The 21,421-nt window shown below is 38.0% G+C and overlaps 1 protein-coding gene across 1 annotated transcript; it reads left to right on the top strand.

Annotated features, from left to right (window-relative positions):
• Positions 1–6,421: 6,421 nt before the first annotated feature.
• On the top strand, positions 6,422–21,299 carry LOC149959838 (cytochrome P450 3A24-like). The gene is made up of 14 exons (XM_090166552.1): positions 6,422–6,526; positions 7,811–7,907; positions 7,962–8,014; positions 8,679–8,775; positions 8,839–8,970; positions 9,917–10,154; positions 13,052–13,194; positions 14,237–14,360; positions 14,618–14,699; positions 16,240–16,348; positions 18,911–18,999; positions 20,002–20,142; positions 20,208–20,373; positions 21,041–21,299. Exons 1-14 carry the CDS (start codon positions 6,462–6,464, stop codon positions 21,116–21,118), a joined length of 1,614 nt encoding a protein of 537 aa, XP_090022678.1. The 5' UTR covers positions 6,422–6,461; the 3' UTR covers positions 21,119–21,299.
• Positions 21,300–21,421: the final 122 nt, after the last annotated feature.

Genomic DNA, 21,421 nt, shown 5'->3' on the forward strand with positions numbered 1-21,421 from the left:
AGTGTTCATTACCTCTTTTAAACGTATAAAACGTTTTTGTCATAGATTACTGGAGTATTCCTGATTTGTGAAAAGGCTTCAAAACTTCAAGGTATATTTAACGTTTTTACCCACACCAAGAATGTATTTATTTATACTCAGGGAGAATGAATATGTCGAGACTATCGACGGACACGTTGAGGCCCTAACCCCCTCACGCTAAGGGGGGGGGGGGGAAGGAGGCGGTCTTATTTTTTGCGTTCTCGCTGCAGCATTAATCGCGTCGAAAAACGTAATTTTTAAGAACCAATGAGATTGCAGTATTATTTGATTTTATTAAAGCGGAGGAGCATAACGGGGGCCCCAACGGGTGGAAATAGAGTAACGCTAAAAATAATCTCGACATATTAATTATCCCTGAGTATAAATAAATACATTCTTGCCCACACGTACAGTGTAGCCGATGCCGCCGCTGCCGTATTCCACATATCTCTCCAAGAATTAGGTCTAGAAGAGTCAGTGATATATTAGTCGAAAGCATATGGCATACCCTCGGTAGCCCGTTAAAAAATTTGGCATCGGAGAGCAATAAGTTAATAATTTTCCCATTTTCGTGGTTTTTGACGATTTTGGCCTTAAAAGTTAATTTGTTTTTAAATTAAGAGCGACTTGGTTGAATATTATATTTTTAGTTAGTACTGATAATTTCTGCGGTTTCATTTAGAAATTTTAATTTTAAGTGAGATTTCTGACCAATTCGCGGGACCTCATAACCCGCGTACGCACTATTGTGATATTTGAATTTCGTACCAATTGATACAGGCGCCATCTAACTCCAAAAAACAGGGCTACCTTATTTCCAAAATCAGGTAACTCGAAAAATTCATTTTCGATAAAATTCCTCTTGGGTTTATTACGTTAATGCATGATTGAATGTATTCATTTCAACCATGAATATCGAACTGCATTAGGTAGTCTGGCCTCAGTCGCCAGGATGGGAGGAGCTTAGCTATTATGACGTTGGGAACGTGCCGCCGCTCAAAAATTGTATGTAAGAGCAACGATTTGAAACTTGACTAGCTATCAGTGCCAAGGCTTATCTAGAAATTTAGTTTAGAAAATTTGAATTCACATCTTTCTGATTGTACGAAAATAGGTAAGAATATTATTAATAAATTCCTTTATTTATGATTATCAAGTAATTTTGTTAAAGTACAGGTATTGTTCTAAGAATCACGAGTCATTTTCTTCGCCGGTTAAATCGCGCAATACCGCAAACGTTTTGTGGTCCTTGTGGATGGAGTCAACGACAATCGTCTGTCTCCTAATTGGCTCAAGTGATTACGTAAGACGCAAAAGGCACCGCCCATTTTAGAACCAGATGGTAGAAAGGGTAATGATATAGTTCGATATTCATGGTTGAAATGAAGACATTCATGGTTAATGTACAAGATGTTCAAATTTAAATTTAATATTTAAAATATAGTTATAACATCGGGGGGGGGGGGATTGTGTGCACTTAAATGTCCGCGTGACATCTTGTTTTTCGTGTAACGACTTTTTAAAACTTTGGTATTTGTGTTTCCTGAGGCAGACAGATTTCTACTCCTTTTATGCTGAAGATGGCGCCGCACACCCCTAGGGCCTTTTCCGCCTCTATTTAATAACGGCGCACTCATTCCGATTAATAGGTGCCATGGAGCATGCGCATGCGTGGCACCCTTATAAAAAAGAAGCGGGAAAGCCCGCACTGGTATGTGGCGCCATCTTCAGCATAGAAATCTTCCTCATTCTTATTGAAATTTTGGTCGGCTTGACGATTTCTCATTTTTGGAGACCACGGGTAGCATTGAGGGTTGGGTTTTTGGTTTTTAGGTAGCATTGAGGGTTTGGTTAGTGTTTTTTGGGTAGCATTGAGGGTTTGGTTTTTGGTTTTTAGGTAGCATTGAGGGTTTGGTTAGTGTTTTTTGGGTAGCATTGAGGGTTTGGTTAGTGTTTTTTGGGTAGCATTGAGGGTTTGGTTTTTGGTTTTTAGGTAGCATTGAGGGTTTGGTTTTTGGTTTTTAGGTAGCATTGAGGGTTTGGTTTTTGATTAGCATTGAGGGTTTGGTTTTTGGTTTTTGATTAGCATTGAGGGTTTGTTATTTTTGGGTAGCATTGAGGGTTTGGTTTTTGGTTTTTAGGTAGCATTGAGGGTTTGGTTAGTGTTTTTTGGGTAGCATTGAGGGTTTGGTTTTTGGTTTTTAGGTAGCATTGAGGGTTTGGTTAGTGTTTTTTGGGTAGCATTGAGGGTTTGGTTAGTGTTTTTTGGGTAGCATTGAGGGTTTGGTTTTTGGTTTTTAGGTAGCATTGAGGGTTTGGTTTTTGGTTTTTAGGTAGCATTGAGGGTTTGGTTTTTGATTAGCATTGAGGGTTTGGTTTTTGGTTTTTGATTAGCATTGAGGGTTTGTTATTTTTGGGTAGCATTGAGGGTTTGGTTTTTGGTTTTTATGTAGCATTGAGGGTTTGGTTAGTGTTTTTTGGGTAGCATTGAGGGTTTGGTTAGTGTTTTTTGGGTAGCATTGAGGGTTTGGTTAGTGTTTTTTGGGTAGCATTGAGGGTTTGGTTTTTGGTTTTTAGGTAGCATTGAGGGTTTGGTTTTTGGTTTTTAGGTAGCATTGAGGGTTTGGTTTTTGATTAGCATTGAGGGTTTGGTTTTTGGTTTTTGATTAGCATTGAGGGTTTGTTATTTTTGGGTAGCATTAAGGGTTTGTGATATTTGGGTAGGTTTGAAAGTTTGTGATTTTTAGGTAGCTTTGAGGGTTTGTGACTTGTGGTTAAAGCATTGGGGTTTATAACGTTTGAGCGAGGGGGTAGTAATCAGGTGTACAAATCGAAGATAATCACAGGAAATAGCTTAGTAAAATCATTGGAACTCAACAAATTATTTTCGAAAATCAGTAATCTAAGTGTACAAAGATTTTACCCAGGTTGCTTTTGAGCGATTTTGGCTGTTTTCACTTTTGAGCGCGTTTATGCTTTCGGACTCTAGAACGGTTCGATTTAACTCCATTGACATTGGTTTCGTAGGAACAGAATTTCTATACTACCAAGTTTTCCCTTATAGTTATAAAATATTTTTTTAGTCTTTTTAGTCTTTAATTAGGCATTTTTAACAACACATGAAAATGATGCGTTTCCATAATTTTTATTTGTTACAGGAACTATCTATTATTATGCCTAAATACGACATTTTACCTTAAGATTCAAGTTTATTCAACAAGGAAAATTTTGGGGAATTTCTAACATTTAAGATGGAAAACAAGGGAATTTTTCAAGTTACCTATAGTACAGAAGCACTGTTTGTAGTGGATGACGGAGCTATAGTCAGTTGCAGGCTAAGAAAGACAAAATATATAGTACAGTCGGCGCAAGGATATCTCAGACCATTTCCGGCCAGTCAACCACGCGAAATTTGAATTTGGCCACTTTACGGTCAATTTCAAATTTCGTGATTTTCATCGTATTTTCGCGCCATCTACGAACCGAAATTGGAATCTATTTTTTAATTTCATGTTGTCATGAGTTTAATTACTGAATACAGCCGAATTATTTTGCTAAAGAACGTTCGATAATGGAAGCTCCAAATATTTTAAATAGCCCAAGCATGATAAAGGTTTATTGTTAACAGGTAAAGAGAAAAACATAATTTTAAACGTCTATAGCTCATTAAGACAACGTTACCCCCCAGAAAGCATGGTAACTATTTTAAAAGAAACTGCCGATTCAACTGGTAAGACGTAGAAATAAATTTACAAAATTAAATAATTATTCAATACTATTTTAAATTTAAGAATGATAGGAATGCCTTATCTTTTAAATTTGCTCGCCGCCACAATTATAAAATTAAAAAATAAAGATTTCAATTTTGGTCTCTATATTGCGCTAAAAGACGACGAAAAGGGCAAAATTCGAATTTGACCTTAAACGCACTCTCGCAAGCTCAAAATTGGTGTTAGCGTCGAGTTCGGGACTACTTATTTTCTTTCAATTTTTTCCATTAGATAGTAGCGGCAATGAGAGTAGCGGAGGTGTCTCTAACTACGCTGTACAGCCAAAGGTAGCGGAGAGAGGATTTTCAGCCCCCTGGAGTGACTGATTTCTTACTCTTCGGGGCATATAGTTCATTCCTTCCCACATATACTTTTACTCTAAGGTTCGACTTTCGCAATAAAGATTGAAGTGAGATTGGAATAGCTCGTAGCATGAGTCGCGATAGACTCCATCGCCATCTCTTTTTCATCAAAGAACTAAAAGCTACCTATGTGAGAAAATTCAGCTGGCGAGAGTGCGTTTAAAATGGCCAAATTCAAATTTCGCGCGGTGGAATGACCGGAAATGATCTGAGGTATCCTTCCGCCGATTGTACTATATATTTTGTCTTTCTTAGCCTGCAACTGACTATAGTGAGAGCAAAAATAAAAATTTGCCAGTCTGCTTAAAACACAATCCAAATCCGCAACTTTAAGATGATTAGTAACAATCCAAAAGTTTAAGGAACTTACAATTGTTAGACTATAACATTCTAGCAAGCCCAAAGAAATAGCTTAAATCCACATGGTGAAAATCAAAAAGTTGCGTTACGCACCAGTGTGTAATTTATTTTATATTCATTTTTCTATTCACGAAAAATACGAAAATAAAGCCGCGTTCACACTAGACACTTTTTAAACGTTTTGAAACGGTTTCAAAAGATCAAATTGCCAATTTTTTTTGTCGAATGTATTTATCGTATGCCTATTAATACAGTTGACACCGAAAATGTTCAATTTAATCTTTCGTAACCACTTTAATTTTTAAATCGTTTCTAAAGCGTCTATAGTGTTAACACGGCTTAAATGAACAAAACCAACCTCGGGTTGATTGGAGTCAATAAAGCATAGATGGCACTAACGTGAAAAAGGAACTGTGGAGATCAAGTAGGCTGTTGAGTGACGTACCGTTGGGACAGTCCCATATTTACCTTGTACAATAAGTACCAAAAATTGTGTGTCATAATAATATTTCATTAACGACGAGCAATTGTGTATCATCCAAACATAATAGGTTGGAAGAGAGGACACATAATTCGATCGCTTACTTAGTACTTTGAAAAATTTTGGGTTATTTGGACCACATTTAGGTATATTTCGTCCATTTTGGGTAAATTGTAACATTTTTGGAGTAACATTGTAACATTTTTTGGGTAAAATAAGTAAAAAATCTTATTTTTGTTTTAAGTGGTCAAAACATTTTCGGTTGCCATGGCAAATCGAATGGGTAGTACAACGTCTCCTTTTGAGAAATTAGGTCTACATTACGCCCGCCTTTGAACAAAATCGGCAATAAACATCTCGGGTACTCTCCTTGTTAGTTGGGTCGTTGAAAAACTTAACTTGGGTTGCCGTGAAGTCGAATCCGAAGTTTGCTAAAAATTGGTGAAGAATTAAAGCCATGACTGTCCAAATCAGTGAAGTATTGAAGCCATGTATACGTGAACGAAGCATTTTATTTATATAGATAAATAAATGACATTGAAAAAGAAGCATTTATTTCAACTTAGGGCGAATGAATATGTTGAGACCATTGTTAGCGTTGCTCCCAATCCAGCTCCAGCTCTAACCTATAGGAGCAACAAACACAGCACACCACACAAGGAGAACGCAACCTGTCAGAAGTCGTGCATTTTCTTGTGTAAGGGGAAAATTCCGAAATTGTCTGGCCACCTTTCCGTAAAACGATCAGCTTGTCCAATGAAATTTGTACACAACACTGCGTTAGCCTGTTTAAAGGCTAGCTGCGTTCTCCTTGTGTTTGTTGCTCCTAGCTCTAACAGTAAGCTCATCCCTTCAAAAGTCAACGAAATCGTCCCGCGGTATCTCATTAGCTCCCTAAAACTGAAACACACGCCCCTCTCTCGTGCCGGTGTAATATCAGAAGATGGTACCAGCGGATCATTTTCAGAAATATTATTGTTAGAAGATACTTCTGGTAAAAATAATCAGCTAGGCTAATACCCAAGGCACCACCTTAGGCCTAAGCAGTGGCGGATACAGAAAGAACTCAAAGGGGGGAGCCGCTAAAAGAGATCTTGAGCTATGGGTGTAATAACAAATCATCAAGTCACACGCAAAGCCTAAGCGTCAAGGGGGGGGGGGCGCACCCTCATATGTATCCGCCACTTAGCCTGAGTCATCAAGTGACTTTTAAAGCCATTAATTCACTGGGCCGAGTTACAATGCGTAAGATGGTGGTGACAAGCAATCTAGTTTCTTTAATCGCACAATGCCAGCTTAGGAAATATTTCTTTAAAGAATACGATTTGTAAAATTATGACAATGATCTGAATTTTATCTATTTACATTGATAACAATAATCACTATTTTTGGCGATAAACCTAATTCGAAAAGTGTACGTAATTCTCGACGTATCTGTTCTTCTGTGTTTGTTGCCTGAAGCCCAGAATGAAGATGGACTTGCTTATAATACCGGTTGCTGTTTTAATTTGTTTGCTATCACTGTGGCTCATGTAAGTGCAATTTTTGGGTCGTCTTAAACTCTGTAATGACTGTAGAGGTATTCAATGGTACTAGAGCAACGTAATTACATTTTAAAGTATGTTTACTGTACTTCTGTAAATACAAAGATAGTTTTATACAATAGAAATTTACCATTCATGAGTTACTTAATGTTTCTCTTGGAATGGGAAATTTTAATTTGGATAAAACGTTAATTAGCATTATGGGTTTCATACACCTTTATAGATGAATGCGTGAGATTAGGCTTACTAAACCATACGCAGGTACTCAAAAAGTGGGCGGTCCACAGATAGTTGAGGGAGTCTGTATCTTCAAACTGACGTGAGGCGACATTTTATAGCCGATTTTATTATCTTCCAGTTTAACATGTGGTATTATATACTGCTTATAATAGCAGAAATATATAATATGTCTCTTACGTGAGAAGTCTCCATCTACGACAGAAAAATTCAACACGTATGTTCCTAGGCTCAAAGCCCATTGCGATGGTTATTACTTTCGCGTTAAACAGCGGATGTGTAGCGCACCCCACGATTCTAAATTTACCGCGTGTATTGCTTAAATTAGCAATACCCAAAGAACCACACAGGCCTAAGTCGACTAGTGACTTGTGAAGACAATTTCCGGCGGCCGCGTGAAACGGCGAAGGAAGTTGGTAGCGAGTGGTTCCGATTTCTCATCCAGTTCCACAAACTGGGATCGAACCGGGCTGCTCTCGCTGCGGGCCGAGAATGTTAACACCTTCGCCAGCCCACCCAGGGATATAGATTTATCTAAAAGGGACACGGATACTTCAGAGATATGAATAGACACACTTCGAAAACGTGAACGGGGAAACTTGTAGGAATGTAGACGTAGAGTTATTCGCATTCGAAACGAGTCTAGGTGGTGTAACGGCGCTAGCTTCTCCGAGGTAGCCCCTATGATCTAGCGTCTGCTACGGACAAAAAAAAGTCATAAGAACGTTTTTTTTTAAATAAAGTTATCAAACGAAGTAAAAATTATATTAAAATGCGAGTATCATTATTTATAAAGTCAAATTTACCAATAACGATGAGGAAAAACTAATAGCGTTTGCTTTAGCCGCTACCTATCTAGGTTTGAATGGCGAACCAAAGGGGGCGTAGCGATAGTTTTCGCTCGGCAATTGCGTTTAACCTATACTCAAACAAGTTGCTCCAACACGTTTTCGATTGGTATGGGAAGATGAATAGTGCTTCTGTAAGAGATATATTATAATCTCCTGGTCATACTAAAACGCTTTATGAAAGCAGCAAAAGAAAAAGGAGAATCGACGTGTTTCGTAAGAATGGGATCCCTGGGCCCGCGCCCAACTTGATCTGGGGGAACCTGCCCGAGATCAACCAAAAGGTAAAATGCGCACTGAATTCAATTCAGCCGAAATAAACCTCTTTTGCGTTTCAGACCCTACCGGAAGCGTTGAAGCAATGGAGAAGCAAATACGGAAAACAATTTGGGTAACTACGCAAAAACACGTAGTTTTGCCATTTTTTAATGCACTAGTATCAGAGGTAAATGAACCGAACTTCTCAGAATCCCATATTTCACATACTGGAGGCTTTCGGTCGGGCTGGGAGCTAGACTCTGCAGCTGCAGGGTTGCACGAACCCAGGAAAACACATATCAAATTCATTGGCGCGTGACAATACTAATACATAAGTGACTTAGGAACGCTTTTTGACTAGGCCGGCCATAGAAGTCGCGCACTATCCCGGCCCATTATTATCGGCCACAGCCTTGTCAACGATAAATATTGGTCGATCAGAGTTGGCTGCCAAATACCGAATTATCGTACGTAGTTTCGGTTCGGATCGTATTTGAAACATAAAGGATCGTAGGCAGCAAACTTTGCTTGTTCTACGTGGAGATGGTACATCTGGCAAATCTGATCGACGATTCAACTAAATTTTGCTGCAAAATACAGTAGGGAATCTCGGAAACATGTCACCTCTTCTCAAATGAATTTCTCCAAGACCTAGTTATCGCGTTACTCGGTGTGGTCCAAGGCACCTGGCCCTAAATTCGAATCATTTACTTCCGCTTCATTTTCTTTAAAAATGTACAAAAACATAAATGTCCGTTGGTCTATTAAATAGCCATTATTCCTATTTTGAATCTTAGATATTTCTTGGGAGCCAATCCGTTTTTAGTTGTGACGGACACAGAAGTGATCAAGCAAGTCCAAATAAAGGACTTCCAGTCCTTCATTAACAGACCCGTATGAAGATATGTCGAGGCACTCGGGTTGAATCAATGCTTAATATTTTAAATGAAACTTTAGCATAGGCTGGTTCCTGGCGGATTGTTGGCGGATGGCGCTTTGAGCCACCACGTCATCAACGAGAACGATGACATCTGGAAACACCAACGAGCTATTCTCACCCCGACGTTTACCAGTGGAAAAATGAAGCAGGTAAAACGAAAGTCTAAGTCGATAAATTTAAGTTCAATCTCGGTCATGAGGTGAGTGTAATGTGACTTCTGCAGAGTGGAGACGAACCTACCTGTGAACGTAGCCTCAGCCACTCATGCTTTAAGCGAAGCGAAGTTGAATGTTTAAACAATAGATACACTAAAATTTATTTCCGAAAGTTGGTGCCTGTCTGTCTATCTGTCCACACCATTTTCCTTAGAACGTCCAAATTTTTCATAATTGTTCTCAACGTAAATTTAAGCGAATCGCTCTATTTATATATGAAATGAAACAAATTGAGTTTGATAGCAATGGCTCATCACCCTCGTCACAGGCGATAATGCGTTGAACAATAGAGACTCAATCCAGAACTAGAACATCGAGCTTTCTAACCAGTGACCCAACTGGTTAGATTTCTAAAAGCACGATTAAATGTGAAGCCAAGTTTAACAGTAGTTAGTTAAAATCAACAGCGTGTCAGAGCTTTTAAAACTCGGAACAACTCCTTCTGCGTTGAGTTTGCAAGGTCTCTCCCTACTGGTTTAAGGGGTTTTCCCCCGAGTTCTTCGGTTTCCCCTTCCATAAAAACTTGTCTAGGTTAACGGTAATAGTTAGTGTAGGGAGCTGTTGGCTCGATCGCGTGGCATGCAGGGCTTGCTACCACCCTCCTACGCATTGTAACCCGGCCACCTGAATTAAGGGCTTCAAAAGTCGCATGATGACTTAGGCCTAAGGTGGTGCCTTGGGTATTAGCCTAGCTGATTATTTATTTATTTATTTATTTATTTTTTATCTTTCGCGAAGCCACGACTACCTTATCATGCGTAGGCAGTTGCGCCCTGAATTCCCAGTGGCACGTTTTCGGGAACGAATAAGATAGCCGGTCAATTTGATTGAAAGTTTAAGGCTTACTTAAATACAAATAAATAATTAAATTATCTTACAGATGATACCTCACATGGACAAAGCCGTAGATTGCCTTCTGAATAAAATTGACGCCCAAGTTGAAAAAGATTCCGGTTTCGACATTTACGAAATGTTCAAAGGGTTGACGTTGGACGTCATTTCGAGAACCGCTTTCGGCACGGAGACCAATGTCCAATCCAATCCGGAGGACCCGTTTCTGCTCGGTGTTAAAGAACTTCTCGGAAACGGATCGTCACCATATCTCACCCTCGTCTCCTGTAAGTGCCACAATTTCACGATCTTCACCGTTTGAGGGAAAATCCGATATTTCTTAAAGATATTACTGTTCTGCATTTATGAAGGTAGTGAAGTTTTATGAGTCGTAATAGGGTTAAGAAATTGTTAGACAAAATATTCAATAAGTTCATACTATGTAATTTTATTTGGTGCCTATTAAGGGTTCATGTAATATTAATAATTATATGTTAGCGACTTTTAATGCCTTTTAATTAGGCTGCTGAGTTAGAATTCGTAGGATGGTGAAGGCAAGCCCTTCGTGCAACGTGAACCAATAACTCCCTACATTTACCATTACTGTAAACCGAGTTGTTACGAAAAAGAGTAACCGAAGAACGGGGTTGAGGGGCGTTTAACCGGAGCGGTTCCGGTATTCCACCCAGTGCCACGAGCTGGGGTCGACCCCTGCAGTGATTCGAAAGTGCTAACCATTGTGCCACCCACAACCCCACCACCAAAGGCTATACAGGGTGTTTCAAAAGGTTATACAAAAATGCTAAGGAGTTGTAGGGGGTGAGTTGAGAAGTGTGCTTGTTTTTCCCCATTTTCCTACGATGAGTTAAAAGAGCGCCAGAGAGCTTCAAAGTGTGGCCTACTGGCCCCTGGAAGTAAGCTGCAACAAGCGCGAAACCAAGCAGCAGGAAAACGCGAACATTAAGGTTTGGGTTTGTGTGATAGGTAAAAAAGGACTTTTTAAACAAATCGAGGTAACCAGCGTAAAAAAGTAAACTGCTGATTGGTCTTGCGCTCGTTGCAGCCTACTTCCTGGGGCTAGTATTGGTTTCACGTACAGTGTAGCTTAACTCTTTACCAGTTATCGTTATAAATTTCAAAGATATCTAGTTCGACGCTACATTTACCGGCCTCGGTATCCCAATATAATTTTTTTTTAAATCGGAGCCCAAGAAGTTTATAATTTTTCCATTTTAGTGGTTTTTGGCGATTTTTGTCCTTAAATCTACATATTTTTTTAAAATTAGGATCGATTTGGTTGAATAAAATATTTTTAGTTAATATTGATCATTTCCTACAACCTTTTCGGTTGCATTCATAAATTTGAATTTTAAGTGAGATTTCGTGCCAATTGATACACGCGCCATCTAACTCGTTCGAGTTTCGCTACCTTATTTCAAAAACCAGGTAACTCGAAAAATTCATTTCGATAAAATTCTTCTGTTTATTAACAAGGAGACGACCCGAGGTGATAATCACCGATTTGGTTCAAACTCGGGTTAAGTGTACACCTCCATGTACCTTAAAAAACCTGCATGGGAAACGTTGCGACGGGCTTTCGTTTTGCCATCCCAACAACATAATTTGGAATTTTTCCATTGAAAATAACATGGGAATCTGAAGGATTTTAAGGGTCCCCCCTGTGAAATCCTTTAAAAAAGGAAAAAACGTTAAAAAAAACTAAATTGATTTTAAAAATTTAATTTAATCAAGTTTAAATGCAATTTGGTCAATTGGGGGACCCTTAAAATCCTTCAGATTCCCATTTTATTTTCAACAGAAATAATTCCAAATCATGTTGTCAAAAACGTTTTCGGTTGCCATGGCAAAACGAAAGCCCGTCGCAACTTTTCCCTTGCAGGTGGTTTAAGGTACATGGAGGTGTACACTATACCCGAGTTTGAACCAAATCGGTGCATATCACCTCGGGTCGTCTCCTTGTAAGTTAATGTACAAGATTATTGAAAATTTGTTCAAATTTAAATTTAATATTTAAAATGTAGTTAATACATCGGGAGGATTGTGTGTACTTAAATGTCCGTGACATCTAGTTATTCAATTTTAATACGTCCCAATAGTACAACTTCTGTCCACCCGAGTGCTAATAATAAATAATAATAATAATCAGCTGGCTAATACCCAAGGCACCACCTTAGGCCTAAGTCATCAAGCGACTTTTCAAGCCATTAATTCAGGTAGCAGGGTTACAATGCATAGGAGGGTGGTGGCAAGCCCTTCATGCCACGCGAGCCAACAGCTCCCTACACTAACTATCAATTTCGTATTATTAATGTTTTAAATTCTTGTATGCTCTACTATTATGGCCAAGAATGTATTTATTTATATTTAGGAAGAATGATTATGTTGCGACAATCACCGGGCACGTTGAACGCCTTTCCCCCGTCTCGCGCGGGGGGAAAGACAAAACGTCACCGGCGTTTGATTACCATCGCGTTAGGTGACGTAAATTTTAAGCAGCCAATGAAATACCGGGACTATTCGTTTTATTTTAAGTGGAGGAGCGTACTGGGGGACCAACGGGTGGATTGAAAGAAAGGCTAAAAACCGTCTCGACATAGACATTCTCCCTAGGTATAAATAAATACATTCTTGTTATGGCTATGAAATTTCAAAATGAGCTTTATCCTGTCAAAATTATTTATATGTCTGACATCATCGATCTCATTCCGATTGAGAAGAGGAACATGCTACTTCCGAGCAACGAACACGAAAAGAACTATACGAGAGCTATCGAAATCAGCAGATTGGTTTCATACGATCTCAGAGCACTCGAGAGCAGTCAAATAGAAAACGCTATCAATAATAGCAATAATCCACATACTGAGCGCGTCATACACGTCAAGGATTACTCATTTTCATTGGTATAATATCTCAGAACAAATTTAGACCCAAAAATTGCTCACTTACCAGAAAACCGCCATTTTTTTGGGCCCCAAAAGGTGTAACAGCTTTCGCTCCTCAAACTGCTTATTTCAATTCCAATTAGTTGAGCAAACTTGATGGTCAAACTAATTGGCGGGTTATTTCGATTCTAAATGCATTTTGAGAGCGAAATGAGAGTATCGATGGAAGCTTTCGAAGATATCAGCATTTTAATCTAGTTTGCGCATCAAAATATTTCTAGTATGCTTCCCTGAGATTCACTTCTTGCTGGGTCCCATAAGGAAGATGATAGCGACGTTAGAATCTTTGCTGGCTATCAGCCACGTTCGTGCTATGATGTCCCAATGTATTGACATGGTTCGTTTGAGAAAATCCGATCCCAAGGTTTGCATATTTCTTACTTAAATTATTTTAAGACCCAATTTAATAATAATAATAATAATGTTAGCTATGAACATAGGTTTGTTTAACTTCAACATAAATATAAGCTCTATAAGCCACTTTGACAAACATTGTTCACCCGATGAAGTTCATACATACACCGCTAGCGAACTTGGCACTCGGTGCATAACTTCTAGCTTATGCAACATAATTACTCATAAGTATGCCTCCGTATAACATTTCCATATAAAAAATTGCAATGATACCTTGTTTCACATGGAACAGACAATAAGCGGACCCAAAATTTGCAAAAATTCTCATAATTATGTCGCTATTGAAAAGGTTACCAAGGAAACGAAATCACGTGATCCCGATGCACGAGCTATTTAACTACAGATAGTTCAAGTTAGAAACGCGCCAGGAAATCTTCACTAATTTCCGTTTCCCATCAGCAAAGCTGATGACTCGTTTTTCGTCACGGAGCCGGACGTCACGTAATTTACGTCATATCCCGTGAACAAGGGTTCATCAAAGAAAATGCCTTTATGGCATACTTATGAGTGATAATGTTGCATTTTCTTCCAGGTAACGACGGTGATTAATCTTATTCCGTCAGATAATTTCTGATTGAAAAGTGACGCTTCCTTCGGCATCAGAAAACGTAATTACACCAATGGCCGCTTTAAAGTCGACACAACCTGGATCACAACAATATTAGCGACTCCCTCCGTAACAATGAAGCTGAAAATCCACAGGATGGAGCGGACAGTATTGGAACCCTTTAGCCATACTAACGAGATTACGCGTAATCTTCAGAGTCTTACGTTTATCAGTGTTGAGTACGCGTAATCGGTGTACGGCCATCTGACAGTGGTTAGCCTCTCGGGCCAGCGTGACACAAAAGCTACAGGTTATATTACCTTTAAAGAAAGCCCATAATATTATTTCTTAATGACCAAAGTACCGCGTTAAATCTAATCAACAATAGTTATCTTCCAATCGTGCTACCTGATGTATAACGGTATTGTCCAATAATTGTTTCCAGAACCGTCGAGACGACATGCTTCAGCTGATGATCGACGCGGAACTCTCAGGTGACATGAAGAACGTGACTGGAGAGTCCCTGACTGCGGGATACGAATCAGAAGTGAAAAACACCGCAATTACCGGTGATTATTACGAGTTCAAGGGACTTCCAAGGGAGGTGTGAAGGGTCGGAATTCGATTCAAAAAACGTCACTGAAACGTCATCAGAGTTTAACTTTGTAAATGCGACGAATGGTGACTGAATGGACACTAACCCCCCCCCCCCCCCCCACAGCACACCCTTGAAAATCCTTTTAAATGTTTCTTTAACTGAATAGTACCTGCTAAGACATTTTCTTACGGTGTAATCAACTATAATTCTGATGATTTTGTTTTGAAGGTAACCCAAAAAAAAAGGCACTGAGTTATGCTCTCAACACTAGCGAAATTGCATCCAACACAGTTATCTTCGTCTTCGCGGGGTAAGACAACAAGGATAATAATAATAATAATAATAATCAGCTAGGATAATATCCAAGGCACCACCTTAGGATACACGTCGATGAAATATGAAACATGACCGTTTAACCATTGTTGTAGTTGTCCAATCACTTTTCCCTATTTCGTCTATCCTGGTTTAGCCCAAAACCGTTCGTGCAGTGAAACGCGCGAAATTTTTTTTTTCAAAACTATAGTAAAAACGGGTTGGGGATGCTCAAGTATTTATTTGGGGGCGCTGTCTGTAATCGCCTCTGACAGGAGCAAACTGACCACTTAACGAGATCTTCTATTTTCAAATAATGACAATATTAAGGGAAAACTACTCTAAAAACAGCTTTTGACTTAATATTTACACCAAAAACTCTATTTCCATAGACCAAACATACTTCTAGCGCTTAAAAAAAATAAGGTTTTTGACTAATTGGTTTAATAGATATAAAAACGCAACGCGTAGGGTTTTAAAGCTAATCAAATATTGAATTTAAAATTGTCAAAACGTTTTTGAGAGTAATAAAACAAGGTATTAAATTCGATAAAAATAGCAGTCAAACTTTGAATTGAATCAAAAAAACATCGTTAATGTGTTAAATTTGATTCAGTTGAAATGTATGACATTGGATCAAGTCATTTTCGTCAGTAATAAAGTTATCGCGGGAGGGAAAGTGTTCAACTTCAACAAATCAAATTTAGAGCTAGATGCAAGTCGATGCTTGTTATATTACGGCTGATTATCACCTGTAGCGAAAGCGACGGTAAGAATTGTTTTGTCAGTGCAAACTAGTGACATGAGTTAGTAAATGTAGTCTGCACCTGTAGTCATTTAAACCTAACGCTAACGCGAAGCCAGTAGTAATTGTCCGGCGATGACGAGAAGTTTGATCACCTTTCTTCGAAAATCAGAGGGGTGTCTATTGGCAGTGGCTAAAAAAACGATAGTTAATCCGTCTCATACACCACGCGGTTGCTGCTAGGACCACATTGTCTATCTTGGTATCTAGTGCTAACGTTCGAAACTCACCACAGTACTCTTCCCCTTTAAATTGGCGTGTTAAAAACCAAGTGGAAGAATCTGCTTAAACTAATAACAAAAATAAGTTATTTCCGGATAACCTGAGAAGGAAAACATCGTAACTCTGTTTGAGCATTTTCAGAAATATTCGGGGTCATCTTCGCTTTAATTGACACGAATTAATAATAATCAGCAAGGCTTATACACAACTTCACAAGGCACCACCTCAGTCATCTAGCGACTTTTAAAGCCTTTAAATTAGGTGGCCGGGTTACAATGCGTAGGAGGGTGGTGGCCAGCCCTTCATGCCACGCGAGCCAACAGCTCCATACACCACCCTCTTACGGAATCTAACCCGGCCAACTTGAATTAAACGCAATAAAAGTCGCTAGATGACTTGGTCCTAAGGTGGTTATTATTATTATAGTTTGTCGATGTTAATATGAATACAAAGACGATCTACTTGAACTAGAAAGCGAGCGTTTTTGACTGTTTGAGTTAACTCTTTTCAGTTACGAAACGACCAGCACGGCGTTAGGATTCACAGCACACGTCTTAGTCAATCACCCTGAAATTCAAGAAAAGATTCGACAGGAAATACTTCGAGTTGAAGAGGAAGACGTAATTACTTTATAGCTATTTTTAAACTGGCAATGATTTTCAGATTTATTTTTATTTACAAAAATCGTTCCTAAAAGTAAGAGACATAGAAGACAAAGAGTCTGCCTCGAAAGCTCTCCCCTAGCTTCCACCACAGGTTTCCTGTAAACTTCCAACTTCACCCTAGGAATATAATACTGCGTAGCTTCAATAACCTCCCTCTTACGCCCTATACTAGCGAGCCAATCATATTGTTAGAATTGAAATCTTTATTTTGCGGAAAAAATAGTATTGCGCAGACTTGGAAATAGTGATATTTTTTACGGGGACCCCAACCCCCCTTAAGTTTATTTTTATTTCGAGCCACTGGCCCAAGCGGGGGGGGGGGGGGATTGGGGGAATTTTTTAAAAATTAGGTAGGGAAAATAGGGAAATTAAAATTGGTTACGTTACTTACATAACATTTATTAACTTTAAAACAAGCAAGTATATTATAATATCACACATAATCATTTGTAACGCTAGATCCCGCTTTCGTATAGGGTAGGAAAACAGAGTTTCAAAAACGGCGTATAAATCATGTTCCAGAAATTTCCGTAAAATGTTTAATAAATATTTTTTAATTAAATTGAGAGCCCTGGTGGTCCGCAACCCCCGTTTTAATGATTTATTTTAAGAGTCCACTGATTTTTATTAAGAGCGATTGGCCCCAAGACTCCCGCTAATTCCAAGTCTTGTATCGCGACACTAGCGATGCTATTAATATTTCGGGTGAATTCACGAAACTTCGTCTGCTTTAGTTAACGAGTTTCCAAACTCAGGCTTAATTACGTTATAATCGTCTTTTATTATAATTTTACGTGAATTAAATTTTAAAATGTCTGGAAAGAAAAGTAGGGTGAAGTTGACAAAAAAGTCAACGCAGTACAATGCTTTTGCAAAGCTTAAAGATGTTCGGGAAATTGGTGTTCAGTGCCTTATCAAGAGACACGTTAAGAATCAATCAACTCAGTACCATGATTATGTAAAGTCTAAAGGTGTTCAGGATTCCCATGAAATTGATATTCCATGCTTTATTGATGTTGAAAGTACAGCAAAGCCCAAATCAACAACCTTGCTGAATGACATCTTTAATCAAGATCCAATACACCACCTAAAATTCTGTTCATTGTTTTAGGTGTCTTAATTTGAATTTCTTCGCTTCCCAACTGTTAATATCCAAATCATATGGCCTTTTATTCGAAATAAAATTTTAACTTGGTTCATCATTCAAACTTTGTTGTAAAACATCAGTACGGGATACCTTTGCCTTCTCGTCAATTGACCGATACCCAATCCATTGTAATACATTTGATAGTTCACTCGATCAATATCACACGCAACAACAGGCTCCGGCCAAGTATCCTATATGTCTAACATATAGGATCCTTGGTCCGGCTTGCCATTTTCATTGAAAATAAATTTGCTTATCCACAGAGTTCATGCAAATGAAAACCCGTATATTCTCCTCGATCATCTTCATGCTTGGATTTTAACAAGTTATACTGATAACTCATATCTAACGGTAATAGTTAGTGTAGGGAGCTGTTGGCTCGATCGTGTGGCACGTAGGGCTTGCCACCACCCTCCTACGCATTGTAACCCGGCCACCTGAATTAGGCCTAAGGTGGTGCCTTGGGTATTAGCAGGAATTCATACCTCGAGGTATGAATTCCTGGTATTAGCCTAGCTGACTTTTTTATCTTCTAATATTTCTTTTATGCATCCGTTATCTCTCATGCATTTTATTGACTGTTTTCTTAATCCAGTTTCATCAATTGTAAAGAAATCATCCTTCTCATCATTTTTCAATATAATTTCCAAGCTAAGTTCCCTTGTTTCCATTTCAATTGGTTTTTGAAATTTTCAGTACTTCCTAATTTCAGCAGCACTATTTTTCTCAGCCGAATAATGCATTTTCAAAGTGCTACGCCCGTAAAATTTCTAGAAATCTAGCTCCCCCCCCCATGGGGAAAAGAACTGAGGGCGTAGTTGGAAGTTTTCACGGCACACGGGGGCCGCGCTGAGGTAGACTCTTTTTCTTCTATGTTTCTTGCTAAAACGTTGCACCAGAATCGGATAGCTCTTTTTCTTAAACATTAAAATATTAAAAGTTCATCGTTTCAAGGAATAATTTTCGGACTAAAAATCTTTAATCTTGATTAAATTATTTAATTAATTTCAATCACAATTTAAAAAATATTTCTTAATTAAAAAAGATATATCTTTAATTACGATTTAAGGTTTTAAAACAATTAAGTACTTTAAAAGAAGTAGCACGATTAATCCCGATAAAATAATTTAATCACGAATAAATAATTTCAGTTACGATTTCAAATTTAACATCACCATTTAAACGTTTCAATCAATATTTAACCTACAAAATGTCCAACTACTCCGTAGAATTTTAATTTATACGCAGACCCAGAAGATCGGATATAAGTCTTCGTATAAACTCAAATTCTTAAGAGTAGTTGGACATTTTTAACCACCTTTTAAATATAATCTTTAGTATTCCTGCTGAAATGTTACGAATTATTTCAGGGTAAAATAGACTATATCAGTTTAAGTAAACTAAAATACATGGACATGGTGTTCTCGGAGGTACTGCGATACTATCCCCCTGTTACCACGTAAGTTCATTTTTGTTATACTTTACACTATAGTAGCACTTAATAGGTGTTTCCATAAAAAAATTATAAAAAAATTGAAGTATAAAATGTTTTTATCTACTTAAGCTTTTTAGTAATTTATTGACACTTCAAATTCCAAAATCTTTATCGACTCGACGCGCGCTCTCTATACGTAGAAAAAACATTTACAATGACCTCCCGTATTTTATAGAAACACCTATTCCAACAAGATGAAAAATATATTTCATTCCATTTAATTATTTCCTACTATCATATGTAACATAATCAATTTGTGGTTTAAATAACAAACTAATTTTTCATAAGAGACAGCAAAGTTTAGGTAAAGCAAGTGGCGGCTCGACGTGAAGTAGCTCTTTTTTCAATAGATGTCGCTAGCATCGAAATAAAAAAGGCGGTACTTATAGGTACCCCTCGCGTTGATTATTAACAATATTTTTACACGGGGAATATAATCCAGGTTAAAGTCCACTAAATAGAGTATAAGCTGGCTAACTAAATACTCTACAATGGCACTCTGACGACGTTATCATTTGGATATTTTTAATTTCAACTTTCTTTGCCATAAATAGATGGCACCACACTCTCTAGTAAAGTCGCGTTTTTCAAAGAATCGGATAGATTCATGGCCATCTCTAATAATAGGGGCCTTTTCATAATACAAGTGCCAATGATTATATTAACTAAATCGAAAAATCGTCTGCTAACGCGGGTTACGACTTATATTTAACGAAACTAGCTCCAATAACTACTATAGCTTCCGTTAAACCTGGTGAGCGAAATTAGAAGCTCATTGATTCACTATAAAGATATAAGCTCCGACAAAAAATTCGAAGAATATGATTGGACATATCGCCTATCACTAAATACGGAAGAGGGGGAGCTACTAGATTTTAATCAAAAAATTTCTAACGCCCTTGTGGCCCTTTAAGCTATTACAAATCTGTTCTTTTAATTTAATAATTTATGGTATTTGTTTTTCAGATTCGTATCAAGATTTTCCAAAAAGAATGTTTCATACGGCAGCGTCCGAATCCCCAAAGACGTCAGTGTGATCGTCCCAGCGGAACTTCTACACAGAGATCCCGAGTTGTGGAGCGAACCAAATGAATTTATTCCCGAAAGGTCAGTCTTTCGTTGTTTATTTCTTTTAGAAGAGCTTTCTCCAAAGTTTCATTTGTCCCTTTTAGATTCGCCCCAGAGAACCGGGGCAAAATAAACTCAATGGCTTATCAGCCGTTTGGGCAAGGTCCCCGCAACTGCATCGGGATGCGATTCGCCCAAATGGAAGCTAAATTAGCCCTCGCCCGAATACTACGGCAGTACAAGTTGCTTCCCTATGCTAAAACTGAAACTGTAAGTTGAAATTAGATGCTTTTTATCATCTAATTAAATTTAGTCATAGTATTAGTACCATAGTTAGTGAATATTAGTTTAAGTGAAATGAAACAAAAAATTAACGTTATGGACACAGCCACTACAAATGGCTGAAGCTGTTCTTGTTGGTTCTAACAAGAAATTTTATGTCTACATTTGGAATGTCTAGTGGTACCGCGCTGTAAACGCGTCTGGATTAACGGACGAGGCTTAAATGACGTCGAATGGAAGACGTAGCGCGTTTTTTTCAAATTCACTGGCTGGCTGCCGTCGCTAATACTGAATACATCTCCCAGAAAATTGCTGAAGAATTTATAAATCAGTCTAGTTACGCACCAAATCTCGTATGTAGATATTTAAAAAAAGTCCATATGAGGTATTATGAACTCTTAATTGAGACAAGGCTTAATGTCGAATAGGCGCGTAGCATGTCAAAATATTGGCTGTAATCCACGCCCTTTGATGATCATCAGTGCCACAATAATCTTTCGTAGACATTCCAAATTTATGCTTATGTTTTCATAATTCTAACTTATGATATTAGGTTTATCGATTCTGGGTTTTACACTATAAAATGAATAACCCTGGTAAACATCTAACGATATTAATTTTCATAAACATATATTTGTTTTGTTACAACTTACAGGGAGATATCGAAATTGTTTTTAAAGTGGTGATATCTGCACCGAAGAATGGAGTTTTTGTTAAAGCTCAGAAGATATAGGATTGGTATAGGTTTATACCAATAAATTTTGTAAATGTGTTGTACCATACCATTTTGAAGACTATTTTTCAATAATTAAAAATGTTAAATTATAATAACTTATAATGTACAGAAATTTGAAAAATGTAACACCAGAAGTTTATAATAAAACTCTGACGGGATGAGTATTTAATTCCTTATATTTGAGTCTGTAGATTCCTATTTACAAGTAAAAGCGTTCGTAGACAATAGGAATTCGTCGGTGTTAAGGTAGTATCGTCCGGGGCGTATTAACCATTAGGCAAAGTAGGCACGTGCCTAGGG

This window comes from Leiobunum rupestre, chromosome 2, assembly GCF_980474605.1.
Source record: "Leiobunum rupestre chromosome 2, qqLeiRupe1.1.hap1, whole genome shotgun sequence".
In the NCBI taxonomy this organism is placed as follows: Eukaryota; Metazoa; Arthropoda; class Arachnida; order Opiliones; family Sclerosomatidae; genus Leiobunum; species Leiobunum rupestre.